General features: G+C 52.0%; 1 protein-coding gene across 4 annotated transcripts; it reads right to left on the bottom strand.

Moving 5' to 3' along the window:
- Positions 1-4,702: 4,702 nt before the first annotated feature.
- On the bottom strand, positions 4,703-23,749 carry MYL4 (myosin light chain 4). Of its 4 annotated transcripts, XM_007535931.2 has the most exons (7): positions 23,566-23,742; positions 17,997-18,024; positions 11,486-11,635; positions 9,331-9,504; positions 6,286-6,363; positions 5,168-5,212; positions 4,703-4,868 (listed from the first exon to the last, which is right to left on the bottom strand). In XM_007535931.2, exons 1-6 carry the CDS (start codon positions 23,674-23,676, stop codon positions 5,184-5,186), a joined length of 570 nt encoding a protein of 189 aa, XP_007535993.1. In that variant the 5' UTR covers positions 23,677-23,742; the 3' UTR covers positions 4,703-4,868; positions 5,168-5,183. The 4 variants fall into 4 exon arrangements, with proteins under 4 accessions (XP_007535993.1, XP_060058494.1, XP_060058495.1 ...); XM_060202511.1 differs by lacking the exons at positions 4,703-4,868; positions 5,168-5,212 and adding an exon at positions 5,866-6,032 and having other exon boundaries at positions 23,566-23,749; XM_060202512.1 differs by lacking the exons at positions 4,703-4,868; positions 5,168-5,212; positions 23,566-23,742 and adding exons at positions 5,866-6,032; positions 22,664-22,792.
- Positions 23,750-25,565: the final 1,816 nt, after the last annotated feature.

Below are 25,565 nucleotides of genomic sequence, written 5' to 3'. Positions count from 1 at the left end.
CACACTCTGTTCCCTTCAGCTTTGTCTGCAGCCTTCCCTGTAGAATTTACTGGGCTGTCGCGAGAGCCATGATGGGCCAGGCGATGGTGCACTTGATTAAGGGCACACGTTACAGGGCACAAAGACCTGGGGTTCAAGCCCCTGATCCCCACTTGCAGGGTGAAAGCTTCATGAGTGATGAAGCAGGGCGACAGGTATATCTCTCTGCCCCTCTCTGTCTATCTATCTCCCCTCCTTTCTCAATTTCTCTGTCTCTGTTCAATAGGAAATAAATAAAAGAAATATTTTTAAAAGGGGGCCTGAAGGTGGCGTGTGCCTGGTTAAGCACACACATTCCAGTATGCAAGCTAAAAAAGAAAAAAGAAAAGCCATGATGCACCTCTGCATAGAAAAGCAGAAAAAAGGGGGCCGTGTGGTGGCGCACCTGGTTGAGCACACATTTCAGGGCATAAGGACACAGGTTCGAGCCTCCGGTCCTCACCTGCAGGGGGAAAGCTTCACAAGCAGTGAAGCAGGGCTGCAGGTGTCTCTCTGTCTCTCTCCCTATCACCCCCTTCCTCTCAATTTCTGACTGTCTCTATCCAACAAATAAAGATAAAAAAATTTTAATGTTTAAAACAGAAAAATATGCCATCAGCAGTTGGAGAACCACTAGAGTCAATGACCCCGCTACAACTGTGTGAAGATCTCCAGCCTCATGGTCAGAAACTGACTAGCTCATTTCCAGAGGGAGAGAGACCTTCTCAGAAAGGACAAGGCAAGGGCAGGACATAGCTCACCCAGCAAGTGACATAGCTCACTTGTGCAAGCACCAGGGTGTGAGCTCCTGGCCACCAGACGGGAGCACTGCAGAGGGAGACTTCACGGATGGCTGGGCAGTGCTGTGGCCTCTCTCTCTCTCTCTCTCTCTCTCTCTCTCTCTCTCCCTCTCTCTCTCTCTCCCTCTCTCTCTCTCTCTCCCTCTCTCTCTCTCCCCCTCTCTCTCCCTCTAGCTGAAAAAATGGAAAAATAAAAAGTCTTTTGGGAGCAGCAGAGTATCACATGTATGAAGTCCCAACAAAAACCACAACCAGGAAGAGAGGGAGAGAGAGAGAGGAGAGAGGGAGGAGGAGGAGAGAGAGGGAGGGAGAAAGAGGGGGGAGAGAGAAAGAGAGAGAGGGAAAGAGAGAGAAAAAGAGAGGGAGAGAGAGAAAGAGAGGGAGAGAGAAAGAGAGGAAGAGAGAGAGAGAGAAAAAGGGAGAGAGAGAGGGAGAGAGAGAGGGAGAGAGAGAGAGGCAGAGGGGCAGCCAGTCATGGTCTCTCCTCCTCAGTCACTAAGTTCTCAGAAGGCAGCACTAAGCTCTGGCTGTGCTCTCTCAGCCACCTTCCCAGGCTTGTGGGACGTCAGCCTCATCTGGACTTGGGGTGGGAGTGGGGGCTCCCAGGAAGCTCTGTGGCTGGAGGCCTTGCCGGTCAAGCCAGCAGGACGGCTGTGAGGCGCGGCATCTACTCTGCTGTGGGGCGTCCTCAGGAACTCGGGGCCCACAAGGCAGGGCTGGGCCCCTGAGCTGCCGTGTTTCTCTCCCTGGGTGTGGCTTTAACCACTGCACATCTCTCTCTCCTGCCCATGGCTGGCTTTGTCTGTCTCCACTCCCTTCCCTCCCAGCCCACGTGTCTGAGACTGTGGTCAAGCCGGAGTCCTGGTTCTGCGGGTCAGGGTGGAGAGCTGTGCAGACCCCCCGTGCCTGACTCACGCCAGGGGCTCTGCACCCAGGACCCACATCAAAACAAGGACCAGGACACGTGGCACCTACCTACAGAGAAGTGCTATTCTGCCTGAGAGTGATACCGCGTGGATGAAATTTGAGACATAACCAGAGACAAAGACTTGGTGACTCCATTTATATGAGACTGGGCGGACGCAAGTTCCTGGCAAGGGAATGGTGGTTTCCGGGCCTGGGAGAGCAAGCTGCAGATCCATTGTGTGGAGGTTCCGTTTGTGAGATGAAAGGATCTTGGAGACTGGTTAGACGAGATGAATATATCTGACTCTCCAGTTGTACAGGCAGAAATGGCGGTTGTGGGGGTAGATAGCACAGTGGTGATGCAAAGGGACTCTCATGCCTGGGTCTAAGGTCCCAGGCTCAGTCCCCTGCACCACCACAAGCCAGAGCTAAGCAGTGCTCTGATAAAAAAAAAAAAATTATTATTTTTAAAAATGGGGGTGAGGAGCCAGGTGGTGGCACACCCGGTTGAGCACACGTGACAAAGCACAGGGCTCGAGTTTGAGCTCCCAGTCCCCACCCGCAGGGAGAAAGCTTTGTGAGTGGCGAAGCAGGGCTGCAGGTGTCTCTCTGTCTCTTTCCCTACCTCCCCTCTCCCTCTCATTTCTGGCTGTTTCTTTCTGGTAAGTAAATAAAGATAATTTTAAAAAATAATCAAATAAAAATTTAAAAGGTAGTGATGGAAAATGCCTATATGATAATGCTAGAGAGACAGCATTATCATATACAAAAGGTTTTCTTGCCTGAGGCCCTGAGGCCCCAGGTTCAATCCCCAGGAACACCAAGCCAGAGCTGAGCAGTGCTCTGGTCTTTCTCTATTTCTCTACCTCATTAAACTGAAACAATAATAGTAATAATAATAAAGGTAGCCCAGAGACCGCAAGTGGAGGAAGTGCATGAGGTCCTGAGTTCAGTCTCCAGTATCACATTGCCAGAGTGATGCCCTCTCCCTCTCCCTCCCTCCCTCTCTCTCTCTTTCTCTCTCTCTCTCTCTCATTCTCTCTCTCTCTTTCTTTCTCTCTCTCTCTTTCTCCCCCAAATAAGCAAATTAATGAAATGGATGTTTCCGCACGGAGCAGCAGCAGTAGCTAGAACTGTTGGAGGAGCATCTTCCTACTTGCCACGGGGAGAGTGAGGCGAGAAAGGAAACCCTCCTGGTCACAGTCCCATGAACTGCAGCCTTCCCAAGCTTCTCCACTCCTGTGGACCTCAAACTGCTTTTGCTTCTTTGTTGCCTTGGAGCCAGCTCAACTAATGAATGAGTTTCAAGAGAAACAAAAATGAAGAAACTAGTTGGAACCAAAGAACTCTCGCCAGCCTTGACAACCGGAGCTCAGCCCCAGTGTATGACCATCACTCCTCTCACCAGCCTTGACAACTGGAGCTCAGCCCCAGTGTATGACCATCACTCCTCTCACCAGCCTTGCCACCCAGAGCTCAGCCCCAGTGTGTGACCATCACTCCTCTCACCAGCCTTGCCACCCAGAGCTCAGCCCCAGTGTGTGACCATCACTCCTCTCACCAGCCTTGCCACCCAGAGCTCAGCCCCAGTGTGTGACCATCACTCCTCTCACCAGCCTTGCCACCCAGAGCTCAGCCCCAGTGTGTGACCATCACTCCTCTCACCAGCCTTGCCACCCAGAGCTCAGCTTCAGTGTGTGACCATCACTCCTCTCACCAGCCTTGCCACCCAGAGCTCAGACACACTGTGTGACCATCACTCCTCTCACCAGCCTTGCCACCCAGAGCTCAGCTTCAGTGTGTGACCATCACTCCTCTCACCAGCCTTGCCACCCAGAGCTCAGACACACTGTGTGACCATCACTCCTCTCACCAGCCTTGCCACCCAGAGCTCAGCTCCAGTGTGTGACCATCACTCCTCTCACCAGCCTTGCCACCCAGAGCTCAGCCACACTGTGTGACCATCACTCCTCTCACCAGCCTTGCCACCCAGAGCTCAGACACACTGTGTGACCATCACTCCTCTCACCAGCCTTGCCACCCAGAGCTCAGACACACTGTGTGACCATCACTCCTCTCACCAGCCTTGCCACCCAGAGCTCAGCTCCAGTGTGTGACCATCACTCCTCTCACCAGCCTTGCCACCCAGAGCTCAGCCCCAGTGTGTGACCATCACTCCTCTCACCAGCCTTGACAACCGGAGCTCAGCCCCAGTGTGTGACCATCACTCCTCTCACCAGCCTTGCCACCCAGAGCTCAGCTCCAGTGTGTGACCATCACTCCTCTCACCAGCCTTGCCACCCAGAGCTCAGCCCCAGTGTGTGACCATCACTCCTCTCACCAGCCTTGACAACCAGAGCTCAGCCCCAGTGTGTGACCATCACTCCTCTCACCAGCCTTGCCACCCAGAGCTCAGCTCCAGTGTGTGACCATCACTCCTCTCACCAGCCTTGACAACCAGAGCTCAGCCCCAGTGTGTGACCATCACTCCTCTCACCAGCCTTGCCACCCAGAGCTCAGCTCCAGTGTGTGACCATCACTCCTCTTCTCTCTTTTCCTCCCTGCCACCAGGATCCCATGGGCTCAGTGCCTGCACAAAAACTCCACCATTCCCAGAGCCAATGCTGGCCCTTTTGCTTTCTTTCCTGATAGTGACAGAGTGAAGTAGAGAGAATGAGAAAGAGACACCGGCAGCACTACTCCACTGCTTATGAAGCGTGTCCTTGGATGTGGTGATGAGCTACCCCTCACAGCACACAGAGAGAAACAGAGGGAGACATGACAGTGTGTCCTGCGGCCACAGCACCTCCCCAGGAGCCAAGTACAAGGCTGGTGGGGGTAAAAATCTCTCTCTCTCTCTCTCTCTTTCACACACACACACACACACACACACACACACACACAAACACACACACATACGCTCATGGATTTGTTTTAAAAAGAAAACTAAATCAAGAAACTGGTTGGAACCAAAGGACTCATCCCAGCCATGCCAAAGGTCTTTATTTACAAGCAAGCGCTCTGGAGCCCTGGGGCCCTGGAATCAGGGTGGAGGTACAAGTCCAGAACGCTGACTCCAGCTCGGTCTCTCTGGGCCTCCTGTTCACTTGCCCTGGGAGGTCTAGACCAAAGGCAGGCAGGAACCTGAAAGAAAGTACTAGATGTCAGTGCATTTCAGTGCCCAAAGCCCAGCCTGTCACCACAAAGCCCATATCCCCTCAGGATGGCCCCAAGCTCAGGGGAGCCCAGGAAAGGGGTGTGGTGGAGGGTACAGACAGGAGCTCTGAGAATGGAGGGGAGTCCTAGGAGGTCAGTCTTCTCTCCCAGCACACCCCTACAATTTCCTCTCAGGGTGTCAGTACAAGGACCAGGGGGCTCTAGCAAGGGGCCTGGGGGTGTTAGGGAGCAACGTGGGGCCCTAGAAAGGGCCTGGGGCCACTCACAGTAGAGGAGTCTGCTTCACCCAGACATGATGTGCTTGACAAAGGCTAGAAAAGCAAACAGTGGTCAGCGGCTGCCCCCAGCTGGTCTCAGCTCCTGAAGCCCCTTTTCCCCAAGGGCTACATCAAGATAGTTCCCCTGAGAGGGCCGTGCTCTGTCATGCTCCTGAGCTTGGCTGGGCGCCTGCACACCACATGAGAGTTCCAGGGCACGGAGGGAGCTTCAGAGCTGTGGTGTCTCTCCCTCTGCTTCTACTTGAAAGAGTAGACACACAGAAGTGACAGCCCAACAGCAACAGAAGCGAACGTTGACTAACTAATCAGCAGGTCTCCCCTGAGCTGGTGCAATAGCTCACTCAGAGGGCGCCCCGCTTTGCCATGTGTGCACTAGGCACCAGCCCAGCCCTCGCCTCACTGGAGGAAGCTTCGGTGCTGTGGTCTCTCTCCCCCTGCCTCTGTCTCTATCTAGAAAAAAATCATTTTATACATATATATGTATATATATATATATATATTTAAAATCTCTTTCCCCTTTCTTATATTAATGTCAAAGTTTAAAGACCAAGGGAATAATTCATTAGTGAACACAGACTCATAAGCCTAAGGCCCAAGTTCCCATCCCTGGCACTGCATATGCCAGAGCCAAGCAGTGTCAGATCTGTCTCTCCCTCTCCCTCTCCCTCTCTCTCACATATAAGTGAATAATTAAATCTTTCTCACGACCCCTTTTCCAGTCTGCAGTTCTCTTGCACTGGGAGCTGGAGGAAGGAGGGGGGGAGGAAGAGCCCTGACCTGTGCTGTGTCCACTCTACTGATCCTAGTGAAGTGAACGCCATCACTTTGCTAACGCCGACTGCCTTGACAAAGGTGCCCGCAGCCCCTCACTGTTCAGAGAGGGTGACCTGACCAAGGCACACAGTGCAGCACGGCAGCATGTCTCCCAAGCCCATTGCACTGGATTCCACTGCAGGACGAAGATGGTCCACAGCCATCAGGCCTCACCAAAGCTCAGGTGAGCACAACGCCCTAGCTTCTGCAGGCTCTATCCTGCAAACCTACCCGGCCCACACTGTGCCCACCCTCCCACCCCTGGGTGCCCAAAGTGAAGTAGGACCTGGTACCTTCATAGTTAATGCAGCCATTGGCATCTTCCTGCCCAGCTAACAGCTGCTCCACTTCAGCCTCTGTCATCTTCTCTCCTGAGGGTAGGGGTGCTAAGCTCTTAAACCCAAATGAAAAGGGGACAGAAGCCAGCACCCACCCTAGCCTGAAGGCTCTAAGACTCCCTCTGTGGGAAGTGGTCACACCAAACCTCCAATACAGGCCGTGGAGAGTGGACCCAACAGTGTTAAGACCCTTCCTCACCCCCAAGGCCAGTCTCTCTGCCTTGCAGTTACCACTAGGCAACCCATCCAAGACTCCGGTGACAGGCAGGCAGAGGGCAGTCCTGGGCCCCACCTTGCACCCCTGTGCCATCACCCCTGCTCTGCCCAAGCCTGCTAGCAAATCTAGCAGGGGAAGGTGGTTCCTGCAGAGCACAGGGTGGCAGGGCCCTGCAGAAAGTGAGGCTCAGGGCGGAGGTGTGGCAGGTCACTGCTAGAATGTTACCTGTGCTTCGTGATCCTAAAGAATTAAAGTCTGTGACTTGCTATAGAAAAACTACATTTCGGGAGTCAGGTGGTAGCGCAGTGGGTTAAGCGCATGTGGCACAAAGCCAAAGACCGGCTAAGGATCCCGGTTCGAGCCCCCGGCTCCCCACCTGCAGGGGAGTCGCTTCACAGAGGTGAAGCAGGTCTGCAGGTGTCTGTCTTTCTCTCCCCCTCTCTGTCTTCCCCTCCTCTCTCCATGTCTCTCTGTCCAATCCAACAATGACGACATCAACAATAACTATAATAACTACAACAATAAAACAAATAGGGCAACAAAAGGGAATAAATAAATATTTTTTAAAAAAGAAAAACTACATTTCCCAGAATTCCTGGTACCAAGTGACAAAGAAAAAGAAGGAAAAAAGAGCCCATCAAAGGACAAATGGAAGTGACTGGACAAGGAAGATGTGTAGTCTGATACTTGATTCTGGGTCATAAGTATCCAAAGCAGAGGAAGAAGAGGAGGAAGCAGCAGCAGCAGAAGAGCTAGAGAAGGAGATGAGAGCCTGCAGCAGAGCTGAGCCGAGCAGGAGCAGCAGGGGCGATGGCCGGAGGAGGAGGGGAGCTCCATCATGGACGTTCCCGAGTGCCTTTCACTGTCTTGAAGGCAGCAAACCCCCACTTCCAATTCAGCTAACTTGTTTGTCCACTTTATGGTAGCCCCAATAGGTCATAACCTTGAACTAGTGATTTCTACGCTGATATAGCAAGAAGCCCACACTGATCTGGGGAGCGAGAGGCCTCCTGTAGCTGAGGGGCCTGTCTCCTCACAGCACGGGTCCCTCACCCTCCCAGCCCTGCTCCCACCGCACGCCCAGCCGGAGTACCCAGGGTGGGGCCTGTCTCCTCACAGCACGGGTCCCTCACCCTCCCAGCCCTGCTCCCACCGCACGCCCAGCCGGAGTACCCAGGGTGGGGCCTGTCTCCTCACAGCACGGGTCCCTCACCCTCCCAGCCCTGCTCCCACCGCACGCCCAGCCGGAGTACCCAGGGTGGGGCCTGTCTCCTCACAGCACGGGTCCCTCCACCCTCCCAGCCCTGCTCCCACCGCACGCCCAGCCGGAGTACCCAGGGTGGGGCCTGTCTCCTCACAGCACGGGTCCCTCACCCTCCCAGCCCTGCTCCCACCGCACGCCCAGCCGGAGTACCCAGGGTGGGGCCTGTCTCCTCACAGCACGGGTCCCTCCACCCTCCCAGCCCTGCTCCCACCGAATGCCCAGCCGGAGTACCCAGGGTGGGGCCTGTCTCCTCACAGCACGGGTCCCTCACCCTCCCAGCCCTGCTCCCACCGCACGCCCAGCCGGAGTACCCAGGGTGGGGCCTGTCTCCTCACAGCACGGGTCCCTCACCCTCCCAGCCCTGCTCCCACCGCACGCCCAGCCGGAGTACCCAGGGTGGGGCCTGTCTCCTCACAGCACGGGTCCCTCCACCCTCCCAGCCCTGCTCCCACCGCACGCCCAGCCGGAGTACCCAGGGTGGGGCCTGTCTCCTCACAGCACGGGTCCCTCCACCCTCCCAGCCCTGCTCCCACCGAATGCCCAGCCGGAGTACCCAGGGTGGGGCCTGTCTCCTCACAGCACGGGTCCCTCCACCCTCCCAGCCCTGCTCCCACCGCACGCCCAGCCGGAGTACCCAGGGTGGGGCCTGTCTCCTCACAGCACGGGTCCCTCACCCTCCCAGCCCTGCTCCCACCGCACGCCCAGCCGGAGTACCCAGGGTGGGGCCTGTCTCCTCACAGCACGGGTCCCTCCACCCTCCCAGCCCTGCTCCCACCGCACGCCCAGCCGGAGTACCCAGGGTGGGGCCTGTCTCCTCACAGCACGGGTCCCTCCACCCTCCCAGCCCTGCTCCCACCGCACGCCCAGCCGGAGTACCCAGGGTGGGGCCTGTCTCCTCACAGCACGGGTCCCTCACCCTCCCAGCCCTGCTCCCACCGCACGCCCAGCCGGAGTACCCAGGGTGGGGCCTGTCTCCTCACAGCACGGGTCCCTCCACCCTCCCAGCCCTGCTCCCACCGAATGCCCAGCCGGAGTACCCAGGGTGGGGCCTGTCTCCTCACAGCACGGGTCCCTCACCCTCCCAGCCCTGCTCCCACCGCACGCCCAGCCGGAGTACCCAGGGTGGGGCCTGTCTCCTCACAGCACGGGTCCCTCACCCTCCCAGCCCTGCTCCCACCGCACGCCCAGCCGGAGTACCCAGGGTGGGGCCTGTCTCCTCACAGCACGGGTCCCTCCACCCTCCCAGCCCTGCTCCCACCGAATGCCCAGCCGGAGTACCCAGGGTGGGGCCTGTCTCCTCACAGCACGGGTCCCTCACCCTCCCAGCCCTGCTCCCACCGCACGCCCAGCCGGAGTACCCAGAGTGGGGCCTGTCTCCTCACAGCACGGGTCCCTCACCCTCCCAGCCCTGCTCCCACCGAATGCCCAGCCGGAGTACCCAGGGTGGGGCCTGTCTCCTCACAGCACAGGTCCCTCCACCCTCCCAGCCCTGCTCCCACCGAATGCCCAGCCGGAGTACCCAGGGTGGCCAGAACGTGGCGGAGCTCGGCACCCATGACCGTGCCGTTGCTCTCCTTGTCAAAGACACGCAGCCCCTCCACAAAGTCTTCATAGGTGCCCTGCTCCTTGTTGCGGGAGATGTGCTGCAGGATGGGCAGGAAGGTCTCGAAGTCCAGCATCTTGGAATTCATCTCTGTGGGCAGTCAGGCCAAGGAGACAGAAAGCCACTGAGCAGAGCCCTGGCAGGTCTCGGCCACACTAGCAGCCCTGGCTGCAGCCACTTTGGGGGGCACAGATCCCACCAAAGCAAGGCCGGAGTCTAGCTCCAGGATGGTTTTGTCTATGACGGGACACGGGGGAGAAGGGAGTAGGATTCCACCCAGACCCCTGAGCTCCCCGGGGCCTCCCAGGGAGGGGAGCAACAGGGGTCAAGCACCACACCCCATGTCTCAAGTTCACAACTGAAGTTTCTGACATGTGGCAGGCATGTAGCTGCAGAGGGAAACAGAACTGCAGGAAGGAAATTCGGCTTAACTCTGCAGATGAGTCCCACGGCTGCCCCACACTGCCTGGGATATGCTCAGCCTTTTTTAAATGAATGTCTGATTCCCTCATAACAGCTCTCTCCTACCAGACTGTAGCATGCTAAAGGCTTTGATATGATAGTCTTAAACCATTTTAAGTACCCTAAGTGTTGGTATTTCTTCATCTTGCAGTAACTCAGTTCTCCCCCCATGGAAGTTCCCAAGTATCTTCCAGTCTGTAAGACTCCCTGCCAACAGGGCCGGGCTTGTGGGCCTCCAGTCCTTGCCTGTCCACACCCTTCACCCAGCACTGCTATTCTGCCCGCAATAAGGGGAGGTAAGGAGCAGAACCTAGGGAGAGGGAGGGGCCAACAGGGGGTCCAGGAAACCTCCTCACCCACCCCACCTAGTGCCTGCAGCTCTGAAGATTTGTGCTTCAGGGCAGCTGCCTTCAGCCACATGTGACAGCTCTCATTCACAGAGGACCGAGGCCTAAGCTCTTGTTCACTGAAACTGCTCGGGATGCAAATGAGCAAGATGGAGGGGGGCTGGGCAGTGGTGCACACATATCCTGCACAAGGACTTGAGGGAGGACATTTCACGTGTAGTGAAGCAGGTCTGTGGGTGTCTCTTCTCTCTCTCTCCCTCTATCTAGCCTTCCCTCTCAATCTCTCTGTGTCTTGTCGAAAATAAAGTAGAAAGAAAAAAAATGGCTGCCAGGAGTCTTTAACCCATAGTGCCAGCACCAAGCCCCAGCGATAACTCTGGAGGAAAGAAAAAAAATCATTAAAAAAAGAGTGAGGGGCCAGGCGGTGGCGCACCTGGCTGAGCGCACAAGCTACAGGGCACAAGGACCTGTGTTCAAGCCCCTGGCCCCCACCTGCAAGGGGAAAGCTTCACAAGTGATGAAACAGTGCTGTGGGTGTCTCTCTCTGTCTGTATCTTCCCCTCCTCTCTGATTTCTCGCTAAATAAATAAAAAATTAAAAAAAAAAAAAGAGTGAAAAAGGCATCACAACAGAGCTCATCTCCAATCTGCTTTAACTGACATTAAATGAATAAACTGTAATATTCAGAGTTCTGACTGTTATTAGAAATTTATTGTGGGGCTGCAGAGACAGCATGATGATTCTGCAAAAGACTCTCATGCCTGAGATTCCAAGGTTCAGTCCCCAGCACCACCATGAGCCAGAGCTGAGCAGGGCTCTGGTCTGTCTCTGTCTCTATTACAGTAGAATAAACAAAATAAAACAGAAGCAGATAGTGACACAGTTCACAATGAGCACAGAACACCTCAGGGCCCTTATCTAAGAGCCAATGGATGGGTGTGCAGAGGGTGGCTAGTTCTCTCGCGGCCATCAGGTGTGCCTGTCCTGGCCTCCTGGCTCCCGGGAGTCAGAGAAAGACACTGCGGTGCACAATGGCACTCTCACCCTCCGGGAGCTGCCCACTTCACGGGACAAGAGCAAGCCCAGCCCACTGCCTCCAAAGGCCAACAAAGTAAGAGGCCTTCCAGAGAAGTACTGGCAATGGGAGAGGCCACGCCGGCACAGGAAGACTGGTCTGCCGGGTTCCAGGGAGTAAGGCAAGGAAGTGGCTAAGGAGGAGATGGCAGCAGTCCTGAGACATGCAGCCTCACGCATCCGCTGACCTTCAGGCTTGGGTTTGCCCAGGACACGCAACACCTCAGCGTTGGTGGGGTTCTGGCCCAGGGCCCGCAGCACGTCCCCACACTGCCCGTAGGTGACCTTCATCTCGCCAGTCGGGGTCCGGTCAAACAGTGAGAAGGCCTCTTTGAACTCTACAAAAAAACGACACAGCTACAGGCCAGGCAGGAACAACCTGAAATCAGCGTCTTGGCTTCCAAGGCTGGACAGCCTGGGTCATGGTGCATTTCAGTATATCCCCCCCCCACCCCGGCCTCATCCCAGCCCTGCCAAGAGTTCACCCACACGGTCTTCTGTTAGCTAGAGAGGCAGATGCCTCGCGGCCTGTTCCTCACTGGGCCGTGGACCCTCCTTTACAGCCAGTTGTGACAACACTTGGATGTCTCCCCTGCCTCCTCCCCTCCTGCCCACTCCCGCTGCCTTGGTGCGTGTGAGCTTCCTGACTGCTGGAAATGACGTGGAAGTGGAGACGGAGCTGGCTTGGGTCTCAGGCACAGGATAAGCCTGGCTGGGGCTGTCTCCTGAGTGCCCGAGAAGGTGGCAGTGTGTGCAGCCACTCTGCAAAGGGGTGAGACTCATTTAAGAGTCAGCGAATAGCAGAGCTACCTGTCCCAGGATCCCTGGTCTGGCTCCCTGGCAGGTCAGACTAGGCGACACTGTGAACAGTCAGGCCTATGCTCCGGCCCTCGCCCACACACAGTCTTGGGGAAAGTATTGACCTCTGAGGACACGGCGACCAGGGGAATGGGTTGCTAGAGGGATCACAGAGTGCACTGTGCATGTTGACTCGCCTGCGGTTCGGGAATCGTGGTGGCTACCGTACTTGCTCAGAACTACAGGGACTAGACTTCCTGAGGAAACCAGAGCAGGTGTCAGTGGGGCACTGAGGAACTGACGCACTAGGGACCCTCAAAAAAGTCTTAATTCTCATTAATTTGGATCCACTTGATTACTGGGAATAACTGGAACTGGGAGTGGTACTGAAGTCACTTTATATAAGCCACAAAGAAAGCACTTACTAAGCAGATTAGTAGTGCAAACCAAAAAAGAATGTGTGAACTACTTAGAAGAGGAGCTGGCGGGTCTGCAGGTGTCTGTCTTTCTCTCTCCCTCTCTACCTTCCCCTCCTTTTTCAATTTCTCTCTGTCCTATCCAAAAAAAAAATTTTTTTAATGGCCACAGAAGCAGTGGATCCATAGTGCAAGCACCAAGCCCCAGCAATAACCCTGGAGGCAAAACAAATTTTGAAAAAAGAAAAGCTGTCTTTAATCTCCTCCAAGTACTTTAGAAATACTTATTCCTTAGGGGTTGCGTATAGATTATTTATAAATCACTCCATATATCAAAACATTGCTTAAGACGTTTACTTGCATACCACTCTTTATCGAGCTTTGTTTGAATTTAAAAGATACTAAACCGAATGTCTCCCATGTCACTGTATAACTGAGCTCAAACTCAGCTGCTGTCACTCGCTGGCTGTAAGACCTGGGCAAGTGAACATTTAACTTTCACAAGCCTTTGCTATGAATGGCCCCTCACTCATAGGGCTCTTGAATTAAATTCACATTAAATACAACCGTGTATGTAAAACATCCTAATTCAGTTTCCTGCATGTAGTAAGCAGTTAATTTTGTTAGTCTCACATTACTAAGTTTAATCCTAATTTCACTACTTGCCTATGTGATTTGGGCCAAGTCACTTGCCCTCAGTGAACCCCAGTTTCCTCTGTAAAAAGGAAATAGTACCTGCCTAACAGCTGCACTAGGAGCATTTCTTTTTTTTTTTTTTTTTTTAACTTTTAAAGCAATAACACGACTTCTGGCACAGATCCAGTGTTCAACAGATGGAGATTTGTAGCTGAATACAAACTCAGACTTTTCTATCTTGTTTATTTGGAATAGTGACTACAGATTTAATAAGAGTGCCCTCAACAAAAAAGATCATAGAGATACTGATCAAGGGAGTGGGGCATAGGGAGGGAAGTGACCAGGGCAATGAAGGACTGCCGGAGGAGCGGCTACGGAGTAGCAGACTTGTCTTGCTCTCCCTGGTCAGCTCGGAAAAGCAACAAAAATCACCTGCGGGGGCCGGCAGTTAACAGGTTAAGCATGCGTGGTGCCAAGTGTAAGGACAGGAGTAAGGACCCCGGTTCGAGCCCCTGACTCCCCACCTGCCGGGGAGTCACTTCACAAGCGGTGAAACAGTTCTGCAGGTGTCTTTCTCTCCCCCTCTCTGTCTTCCCCTCCTCTCTCCATTTCTCTTTGTCCTATCCAACAAAGACAACAGCTATAATGACAATAACAAAGGCAACAAAAACGGGGAAAATGGTCTCCAGGAGCTGTGGGTTCAAGTAGGGCAGGCACCGAACCCCAGCAATAAGCCTGGAGGCAAAAAAAAATCACCTGAAACTCAGAAAAATATGAACAAGATTTCTTCAGAAACTCACCAAGCCACAAATGAGTATAGACATGTGGTGGCTCGTGGGCAGAAAAGGGGTGAAGGAGAGATTCCCATAACTAAAAGGCTGCACTCAGGGATGGCAGACACTAAACTGGGAGAGTGACAGCTGAGGCTCACCACTTCTGGGTCCAAGTTAAACAACTGTTATAAAAAAAGAGAGAGAGAGAGAGAGGAAGGGAGGGAGGGAGGGAGGGAGGGAGGGAGGAAGGAAGGAAGGAAGGAAGGAAGGAAGGAAGGAAGGAAGAGAGAGAGAAAAGGCCATAGGTGGGGAGCCGGGCGGTAGCGCAGCGGGTTAAGCGCACGTGGCGCAAAGGACCAGCATAAGGATCCCGGTTCGAACCCCGGCTCCCCACCTGCAGGGGAGTCACTTCACAGGCAATGAAGCAGGTCTGCAGGTGTCTGTCTTTCCCTCCCCCCTCTGTCTTCCCCTCCTCTCTCCACTTCTCTCTGTCCCATCCAACAACGACCTCAATAATTACAATAATAATAACTACAACAAAAAGGGGGCAACAAAAGGGAATAAATAAATAAATATTTTTTTAAAAAAAGAAAGAAAGCCACAGGTGAGTACAGACACATGTGGCTTTGTGGACAGGAACAGGGTGAGAGAGCGATACCCAGAACTAACAACCAGTGCTCAGGGCCAGCTGGCACCAAATTGGGAGATTCTGGGTTTGAGTTGAAAGAACAAAGAACTGTTAAAAAGAAAATAATAATAATAAGGTTATCTTTGGGAGGGTGAGGATACAGAACTTTGGTGATAAGTGTGGTGTGAAACTATAAAATGTAATCTTACAATCCTGTAACAAACTATAAATAACAAATAAAAATTATTACAAACAAAAGAATGAACTAATCAATGAAGCTTTAGGAAGGAAGGAAGGAAGGAAGGAAGGAAGGAAGGAAGGCAAGCAATGACCTATGATCTGAGTACTTGCCCTAGGCTAAAACTCTGAGCTGATAATTTTGCAAGGACCATCTCATCCATCTTTACTAAAGCCATGCTGCGGGTATTACTATCCTCATTTATAGTCCAGTGTAGATGTGACTTCTGATCGACATTTAGGAAGCAGTGAGGATGGTGGGGGAACAAGAGGTCTGCTGTGCCTTCTAATGCCGCAATCCAGGAGAAAGCCTAGTAGACGGCAACAAGCAAACACCGGCTGCCAGAACATTTCAGTGAGTAAAGCAGCAGACGTGCATGCATAAGGGTCTTGAGTTCAAGCCCTGACAGTGCCTGTACAAGAGCTGTTCTCTCTCTCTCTCTCTCTCTCTGAAAAAGCAAATAAATCTTTATGGAAGTAGCCCAGAAGATGACATAGTAGATAAGCTTTATGGGAAAAGAGCTGTCTTTTAGTTATGGGAATCTCTCCTTCACCCCTTTTCTGCCCACGAGCCACCACATTTCTATACTCATCTGTGGCTTGGTGAGTTTCTGAAGAAATCCTGTTCATATTTTTCTGAGTTTCAGGTGATTTTTTTTTTTGCCTCCGGTCTTATTGCTGGGAAAGCTCTGTTATCACCAGACTGGAAGCAGCCTGGAGGTCTCTGGGACTTCCTTGTGTGGTGCCTACACACAGTCTACTAGAACAAAAGAGCTAGAACTCATCTGTTGACAATAAAAAGAATATTACCAAATAACATGTGATGATCATTTGCTATTAGATTAGGAATATATAGCATTCAACAGAATACACTAAGATTTGAGTCTTTATGCTGTATCTTTAGATTTATACTTAGAAAATGTGACTTACTATTTATATCATATTCTATATTACATGTGATTAGATTCAGTGACACGCCATGAATAGCAAGTACAGGACGGTATTTATCATATGATTCAATTTGTGTAATCTTTATACATGTGTACACGCACACACACACATGTAGGCATGTCACGCTATAGCGTTCTCAGAAGATACATAGTGACTGGGGAGGTGGCACAGTGGACAAGGCACTGGGCTCGCAGCCTGAGGTCCTGAGTTTGATCCCTGCTGTCACATGTGCCAGAGCTATGGTTTTCATTCTCTCTTTCTTTTCCCTTTCTTGTTGTCGTTAGTAAATGTTTTTTACAAGGTTCAGAAAGACCTGTTAGTAATTGCCGTCTTTGGAAGTGGGATCTGCATCAGAGGAAAGCAAAGGGAAATCTCCATTTTCATCTAACTTTGTACACTATGTTTGTTTTTAACCATATGCATGTATCAGTTCAGTGGTTTTGGTTTTGGTTTTGGTTTTGACCAGAACTCATCTCTGGCTACTGGTGCTGCCAAGGATCTACCCTGAGCCTTCTCATGTGCAAGTCCTGTGCACTACCACTGCAGTACTTCTCTGAACCTAGTTTAAATTCTTGAAATACAGTATGTGCTTAAAATCGTGGATGGGGCCAGCCAAGCTTTCAAGATCCCTTCCAAGTCCTGTGATTTGTATGTCCTGGGGCACTTGATGGAGGAGACGGTAAGCTGGGATGCCTTGGCTGAAGGGGAGGCTAGACGCTGGCAGGGTAGCTGTGACGCACACCCACACACGAGCGACCTGACAGTGTTCTGGATGAGGGGAAGGAAGGTGACCTCAGGAGGCTTCAGCAACAACAGAAATGAGGGCTTCTCAATAAATGACAGGGGCCCGGTGGTGGCGCACCTGGTTGAGAACATGTGTCACAGCACGAGGACCCGGGTTCGAGCCCCCGGTTCCCACCTACAGAGGGAAGCTTGGTGAGCGGTGAAGCAGGGCCACAGGTGTCTCTGTCTCTCTTCCTCTCTATCTTCCCCTTCCTCTCGACTTCTGACTATCTCTACCCAATAATAAATAAAGATAACAAAAAATTTTAAATAAATGATAAAACGACAGTAAGATGATAAAAGTTAAAGCATTTTAAAGAAAACTGACAAGCTATAGGTTCCATGGAAGAGTAAAGTCAGCAGTGTCCACAGTATTTGACATGAAACGGTGAACGTCAGTCTGGCTAAAGAAAGAGAAGTGTCTGAAAGAACTCAGATAAACATAACAGCAGCAAAAAATGATTTTGGGGCTGGGATGACACCATAATGGTTCTGCAAAAGACTCTCCTGCCTGAGACTCCAAGGTCCTAGCTTCAATCCCCAGCACCAACCATTAGCCAGAGCTGAGCAGGGGTCTGGGCTTGCTCTATCTTTCTCTCTATATCTCTCTGATTAAAATAAAATGCGGAAAATGTTAACACACACACACACACACACACACACACACCTTGGACAGCAGATGGAGGGGGCTGGAAGGACACACACACACACACAGCCTGGACAGCAGATGGACGGCTGGATGGGAGGGAGCACTGTGCTATGACCTGCTCTGCCCCAGGCAATGCTGCAGAGCAGGTGAGGACTCAAGTCCGGAACTAAATATCCTGAGTCTGAAATTTATTTTTAATTTTTTTTTAATATTTATTTTATTTATTTATTTTCCCTTTTGTTGCCTTTGTTTTTCATTGTTGTTGTAGTTATTGTTATTGATGTCATTGTTGTTAGATAGGACAGAGAGAGATGGAGAGAGGAGGGGAAGACAGAGGGGGAAAGATAGACACCTGCAGACCTGCTTCACCGCCTGTGAAGCGACTCCCCTGCAGGCGGGGAGCCGGGGGCTCGAACCAGGATCCTTACGCTGGTCCTTGCGCTTTGTGCCACCTGTGCTTAACCCGCTGCGCTACCACCCGACTCCCGAGTCTGAATCTTAATGCCACCGACCACTTGTCCACCTCACGGCTGGGCAAATTATCAAACCTTTCTGTGCCTTGGTTGTAATCACCTGTGCAGTGAGGTTGGTACTGGTTCCTACCAGTTCCTACCTTGCAGGGCTGGTGTGAGAACTGAATGGCTAGTCCATTTAAGAAGTGTTAGTAACAAGTAATAGGTGAGAATGAGCAGATGGCAAACCTAACAGCAAGCGCAGCTCTGTGCTGACCATGACGGTGTCAGTGAATACCACCACTTCTCTTACTCCTTTCCCAAGCGTGTGCGAAAGACAGGCGTGTGTGATGGGGAAGGGGCGTTTAGTACTCACCTTCAATCTGGTCAGCAGTGAAGTCTATCTGTGAGGAAGGAAGCACAAAGAAGGAGGCCAAGGTTGCTACAAATCTCCAAAAGGGATCAAAGTGGCTCCCACCGCAGGCAGGTCACACCCTGGGGGCCTTTGGTGAGGACAGACAGAAACTACAGGCTAAGCGTAGGACACTAGGCTTCTGGCCATGGAATCACACCTGACAGGCCCTGACAGAAGGCAGCCTCCAGATTCTGTGTCATTTATTGAACGACAGTTTCAAAGTGAAAGAGGAATACTTGAGAGCTCTAGAGACTACTCCAACTTCCTGTTCTAATGATTTTGAGTCAAGTATAGACTCCTCACCCTAGTTGGCCATAAACTTGCCCCATGTCAGCCCGGGGCCTCTCTCTCTTCTACCATCCTTTCTTGCCAGGCACCCACTGCTCCTGGAGGCCACATATCCACTGCTACTGGAGGCCATTTTTTTTTCCATTTGTTGCCCTTGTTGTTTATTGTTGTTCTTATTATTGTTGTTATTACTATTGTTGTTGGATAGGACAGAGAGAAATGGAGAGAGGAGGGGAAGATAGAGAGGGGGAGAGAAAGACAGACACCTGCAGACCTGCTTCACTACTTATGAAGCGACCCCCCTGCAGGTGGGGAGCTGGGGGCTCGAACCGGGATCCTTATGCGGGTCCTTGGGCTTTGTACCATGTGCGCTTAATCTGCTGTGCCACCGCCCAGCCCCTGTTCAGTTTTTCTTCCTTTTTTTTTTTTTAATATTTATGTATTCCCTTTTGTTGCCCTTTTTGTTGTAGTTATTGATGTTGTCATTGTTATAGAACAGAGAGAGACGGAGAGAGCAGGGGAAGACAGAGAGGGAGAGAGAAAGACAGACACCTGCAGACCTGCTTCACCACCTGTGAAGCGACTTCCCTGCAGGTGGGGAGCCGGGGGCTCGAACCCGGATCCTTACACTGGTCCTTGTGCTTTGCGCCACATGTGTTTAACCCTCTACACTACCACCCGACTCCCAGTTTTTCTTCCTTTCATGTGGTGCCATGCAACACAGGTCCTTTGCTACTGCACCTCCTCTCTCGCCCCGGTAATACATTGTATGTATATAATTTATTTCATTATTTATTAGATGGAGACAGAAGTTGAGAGGGAAGGAGGAGACAGAGAGAGAGAGAGAGAGAGAGAGAGGAGAGAGAGAGACTGCAGTGCTTCACCAACTCGTGAAGTTTCCCCCTGCAGATGGTGACCAGGGGCTTGGTCCCAGGTCCTTGTGCCCTGTAACATGTGCTCAAGCAAGTGCGCCCCCACCCAACCCTGGTGATACGCTTTCTTACAAAGTTCTCTCACACCTTTACTCTTGGGGCTTAATACATTGGAAAAGTGAGGCGAAGCCCACCTTCCCCTCAGAGTTCATTCAAAGCATTCTTTACCCCATTTATGGGGTTCCTTCAGCTTCCTGCCACCCCTCCTGCCTTCTGGCAAAATGTGTTCCTGGGTGCTGTTGGCTGCCTTCCCAACCAGCAGGATCCCTCTCCTGGCCCCTCGTCTCTTCCTGCCACCTCCAGTACTTGTCAGGGTGGACGCCATCCCCAGAGTGGACACCGCAGACTGCAGACTTTGGCCTAGGAGTGCTGGTGCCCAAGGAAGGTCGGCTAGGACTGGCTCCCACCATTAGTGGAGAGGGCCTGTGGGGCGGTGCGGCGGTGGTAGACAAGGCACTGAAGCGGCACACTAGCTCTAAACTGAAATGATGGCTCGCGCCTGCTCATGGCCCTTTATGTTAGGAGCGTTCCTCTTCCGATTCAGTGCACAGCTGCGACTGGCCATCCAAAACTTCTTTTTTCACTCAGCAGATATTTTTGGATGTTTCCTTTATGCCAGGCATTTCAGTGGACAGTGACAAACCCTCACTCTACAGGAACCGTGACTACAGGGAACTGGGGTGTACATAAAGGCCTGACTAGAAAGCAGCTTCATGGGCCACGCAAACCATTCTTGTCCTGGAGAGCCTCAGGGAGACTCGTGCTGAAAGAGGGTTTGGGGTGGAACTGGGCAAAAGAAGGCTTCACTGAAGCAGATGGATTGAAAGTCAGAATCATAGAAAAGGGAGGGGCCCAGAGAGAACTCACCTGCCTTGTTGCATATGTGGCCCTGGGTTCAAGTCCAGATACCACATGGGAGCACCCTGGCTGGTAGAACAGCTGTGGTCTCTTGGTCTCTCTCTCTCAAGCTAGTGAGAAAAGGAATGAATGCACTGGGTCGGGGAGGCTACTTATTGGTGAGATCCCGGTTCACCCCAATGCCACATGCAATAGAAAGGGGTGTATTTCTGGAGTGAGGGGTGGTGGGTGCCTGGCAAGAAAGGATGGTAGAAGAGAGAGAGGCCCCGGGCTGACATGGGGCAAGTTTATGGCCAACTAGGGTGAGGAGTCCATACTTGACCCAAAATCATTAGAACAGGAAGTTGGAGTAGTCTCTAGAGCTCTCAAGTATTCCTCTTTCACTTTGGAACTGTTGTTCAATAAATGCCAGCACCAAGCCCCAGTGATAACCCTGGAGGCAAAAAAAAAAAAAAATCTCCTTGTGGTCTGGGAGGTGGCGCAGTGATAAAGCTTTGGACTCTCAAGCATGAGGTCCTGAGTTCGATCCCCCCAGCAGCACATGTGCCAGAGTCTGGTTCTTTCTCTCTCCTCCTATCTTCCTCATTAATAAATAAATAAAATCTTTAAGAAAATTTTTTTAAATCTCCTAAATCAGAAACAGAAGGATGAATATGGGATGCTCTCACTCACAGGCAGAAGTTGAAAAACCAAGATCAGAAGGGAAAGCACTAAGCAGAACCTGGACTGGAGTTGGTGTATTGCACCAAAGTCAGAGACTCTGGGGTGGGGGTGGGGGAGTTCAAGTCCTGGAACAGGATGACAGAGGATCCAGTGGGGGTTGTATTGTTATGTGGAAAAGTGGGAAATGTACAAACGATTGTATTTTACTGTCAATTGTAAACCATTAATCCCCCAATAAAGAATTTTTTTAAAATCTCAAATTTTTGCATTTTAAAATAAAAAATAAGAACAAAACCATATCAGAGTCTATACTCATGGCCATACACTTAAGGTTTAGCTTTACTTTTTGTTTTTGTGTTTGAGTTTTAGAACTTGGTGCCTACACAATGCCGCCAGACTTTTTAGGAGAGGCAGAGAGGGAGAGACAAGGAGTGCAGCTGTTGTCATTCTTGGTGCCCTGTGGCACCAGTGGCTCAAGCCCAAGTCCCTGCCCGTGGTGAAGTGTGCATGTTAGGAATGAACAATATCCCCACCTGTTTTCACTCTATTTAAGTAGACAACTTCCAAAGAAAGAACCCGGCTGAGTTGACATGTAATTCTGTAATATTAAAAAAAAAAAGAAAGAAAGAGAAAGAAAGAAAAAGAAAAAGCACCTAGCTGAGTACAGCAGTCTGGAAAAGGATTCTCATGGAAGACACTTAATTGTTTTTCCACTCTAGAGTCATGTCAACAACTTCCAGGCTGGAAAATATAAACATGGAAAGAATGACTTCAGGCCGGACTGAGAAACGGAGAGCAGGGGAGGGGGCTACAGCCCTGGGGAGGCGTTTGCCTCGCGCCATGGGCAGCCTGCACCGTCTAGGGTCAAGTGTCTTTCTCCTCACACTTACACTCAGCCACCTGGGATACTCACGGACACAACCACAACGCGTGGGAAACAACTGTGGGAGAGGGAAGCGTCACTTTCTTTGCCAGGCTCTGCCCTTGTGAAGGATGCCTAGATCTCTGGCTTTTTCGTTTCCCTTTCTTTTTTAGGTTTTTAAAGTTTTTTTTTATTATTATTAAAAAGAGATAAATAAAGACCAGAGCACTGCTTAGGTCTGGAATATGGTATTGCCAGAGGCTGAACCTGAATGTGCTGGCATACAAGCCCAGTGCTCTTTTTTTAAAAAAATTTTCTATTTACAAAATGAAAATATTAACAAGGCCATAGGATAAGAGGGGTACAATTCCACACAGTTCCCACCACCAGAACTCTGTATCCCATCCCCTCCCTTGATAGCTTTCTTATTCTTTGTCCCTCTGGGAGTATGGACCCAGGACTATTATGGGGTGCAGAAGGTGGGAGGTCTGGCTTCTGTAACTGCTTCTTTGTCTTTTTCCTTTCTTTATAGAGACAAAGAAGGCAGAAAGACAGAGTGAAAGAGACCACAGTACCACCGCTTCCTCACTGAGGGGCCTGGCTTGGGCCTGAGTTGCATACAGGGCAGAGCGGCACAACACCCAGTGCTCAAGTGAGCTCTTTGGGCAGCCCTCCCAGAGGGGCTTTCAAGGCCCTATCCTATACCTCAGTTTTCCCAGAGTGTGTTGTGACAGCACCACAGATGGACGGCTCTGCTTAATCCCTGCCCCCTACAGAAACCACCGCAGGTCCTTGGCACAGCTGCAGGTCCCCCAGGACAGCTGAGTGCTGGGGAGAACCCTAAAGGCCAGGAAGACCACCCACTAGAGCCTGTGCTAGCTCGCACATTCACTGGTCACAGATCCTGAGCTCTGATCTGATGCCTCACCACCCAACCCTGCCCTAAAGCAGAGTACCCCAGGAGCCCACCCCGGCCTTGCCCTAAAGCAGGCACCAGGGGCCACATGTTCTTAATGTCTTCATACCAGTAGCCACTTGTCCTCCTGCTTTCTGATGCCAAGTCTTCAAACTGCCTGGCTCTCCAGAGGCCTCTGGCCTCTCCTTTCCTCCAGCAGCCAGGCCAGACTGCTTGGGAGCCCAGCGCAGCTGAGTCAGCAATCAGTGCCTACAGCAGTGCCGGGGAAAGGAACCTTCTAGTGTGGAGGTCGGGGAGGAGCCAAGAGGGAGCCAGGCTGGGAGGCAGCAGGGCGCAGTCCTGCCTCTCTAGCCAGGTACAAGCGGGGTCTGGGCTGGGATGAGCCAGGCCTCCAACACTCCACATGGGAGCCCAGGCTGAGGCCAGAGGAGCCCCAGTGAGTAGAGAAAGGAGGGAGGGCCAGGCTGCTGTCCACTGTGCTCAGTCTCCCTGTGCCTTCCAAGCACCTCTGGGAGTGAGCCTGCTCACAGGACCCCGGCGCGGGGAGGAGCGAGGAGATGGACGCACACTGTCATGGTCCGCGGTCACACCTGCAGCTGCCTGCTCGTGTCTCTTCTCCATAAAGTCTGAGTAGAATGTGGGGAACCACTATGGAGGCCTTCACATTGTCTTAGAAAATACTGGAGGGGGTGGTGGCGGGTGTGGCATGGAGCTGTACACTGTAATCTTACAACCTTGCAACCCACAAATAGCACAAATTGTAATAATAAAAAATCTATTGGCACCACCTTGCCACCCTGAACTCTACTGGGCAAGTGGGGCACAGCAGAACATCTGTCTGTCTGGCCCAGATACCCCTGACCCGCCCCAGTATCTGCTCTACTTGAGTCCCTGCAGGGCTGTGACCCGGGGCCAGGACACGGGAACCATACTCAGTGCGTCACTAAGGCCCAGGGCAGGCAGGATCCGAATGCCACCCCCACCTGCCTCCCCATGCCTGAGATCACTCACCTTTATACTCTTGGGGTCAAAAACGGGTTCCTTGGGGGGCTCAGGGACTGGGGCAGCAGCTGGGGTGGGCTTAGCTGCTTCTTTCTTGGGCTCAGGCTTCTTGGGAGGCATGTTGACTGCTGGGATCTCGGGGGAGGTGGGACAAAGGAAGGTGGCCTGGGATGGGGAGACCAGAGATTGGGCTGCCTGCTGGCCTTTTATTCTGGGCAGGAGCCCCCACAGAGGGGCTGGGTGAAGGCAAGAGCAACTGTTGCTGACTATAAAAGGAAGAAACACCAGCCGGGTATAGCTGTCAACTGCATATTGTCGCCAGGTCTGGGGCCACCACCACCACCACCCCCATCCCCCCCCCCACCCCTGTACTCACACCCTTCTCAGCCGCCACCTCTGAGACAGTCTGGCTCCTTCCTGCCTATTGGTGGGGACCCAGAGGGACAGGAAAACAGACCCTCTCAAAAATGCCAGTGTCCGGCCAGAGAGATGAGCTGACTTGAGCAGCTGATAACCCTCACACGAAGCCCAGGGGAGGGGGAGGCTTTTTTTAGCCCCTCCTGAGCAGAAGCAGCACACTGCAGATTCCTTCTAAGCCAAGATCCTTTAAGCTGAGAGCCACTCTGGGGACTCCACTCTGTCCCGAGGCTCAACTTTCCAGCCCACAGCCCTGAAGCAACAGCTGGTCTTGCCAGCCCACGCTGTCCCACACCCTCCTAGCCCTCCATCTGCAGAGCAACCTCCCAGAACTCCACAGACCTCAGCTCCTAGGGTGCCACCCTCTTCAGCCCTGTCAGTTCATTCAACAACGGCTGAGTGTATAACGGGGAAACAGGAGTGTGCTTGAAAGTCAGCAAGACTGGAGGTCAGAAATGTTGCACCTAGTTCTTACTACACCTTTAGTGTACTCTGCCCTGAGGGTGTGTGTGTGTGTACTGAAGTACAAGGTACTTATTACATCTGTAAGAGAAATATGATTATTGTACATACAGGGAAACTGAGACTAAAACTTGCCTCGTGTGAAAGGCCCTCAGGTCGTAAGCTATAAGGTTAGAAGTATGGCTGTTTGATTCTGAAGTTTGTGACCGGGTGGCCGACGTTACCAGCCTGTTTGGGGAGGGGCGCACATGTGTGTGTGCTGTCTGAAAGATCAGGATGAATGCACACTATTGAAAGAGATTCCCCTGGGGACCAACGGGGTGTGGACTGAAAGGTGATGGCAGTTGGCAGTTTTTATGATTTTCACTTCCTGCAGTAAGAGAAACTTTTTAACGAGCATGTCCTATTTTGTTAAGGCAAAGGAGAGGATTGAATGTCAGTAAAATGGTCAGGCAAGCAAAAGCAAAAAGCACATCCCCTGCAAAATGTGAGTCCTGTTGAATCGGAGATTCCACAGTCCAGAGGACAGAGAGGGCCATTCTCACTCAGCCTCCTCCACTATAAAGCAGGAACACCAGGGTGCAGAGAGAAGCCCAGTGGGTGAAACACCTGTGCTCCATATGGGAAGCTCGGGGTTCCAGTCTTAGCCACACGTGGGCAGCTCCAGGGTGGTAGAGCAGTGCTGTGGTGTTTCTCTTCTCTCTCATAATATACAGTAGGAAAACAGAGCCATGGTGGCTCGGTGGTGGAGCACATGTATAAGGCCCTGGGTTCATTCCCCAGTACCACATAAAAATAAATAAAACTGGGGGCCAGGTGGTAGCACACCTGCTTAAGAGTACACACTACCACAGGGGACCAGGCAGTAGCACAGTGGGTTAAGTGTACGTGGCGTGAAGCGCAAGGACCTGCTTAAGGGCCCTGATTTGAGCCTCCGGCTCCCCACCTGCAGGGGGGTCGCACTGCAAGTGGTGAAGCAGGTCTGCAGGTGTCTTATCTATCTCTCCCCCTCTCTGTCTTCCCCTCCTCTTCTGATTTCTCTCTGTCCTATCTAACAACAATAACAGCTATGACAACTACAACAAGGGCAACAGCAAGGGCAACAAAATGGGGAAAACAGCTTCCAGGAG

Source organism: Erinaceus europaeus, chromosome 12 (assembly GCF_950295315.1).
Source record: "Erinaceus europaeus chromosome 12, mEriEur2.1, whole genome shotgun sequence".
Classification (NCBI taxonomy): domain Eukaryota; kingdom Metazoa; phylum Chordata; class Mammalia; order Eulipotyphla; family Erinaceidae; genus Erinaceus; species Erinaceus europaeus.
This window is presented reverse-complemented; position numbering and strand designations above follow the sequence as displayed.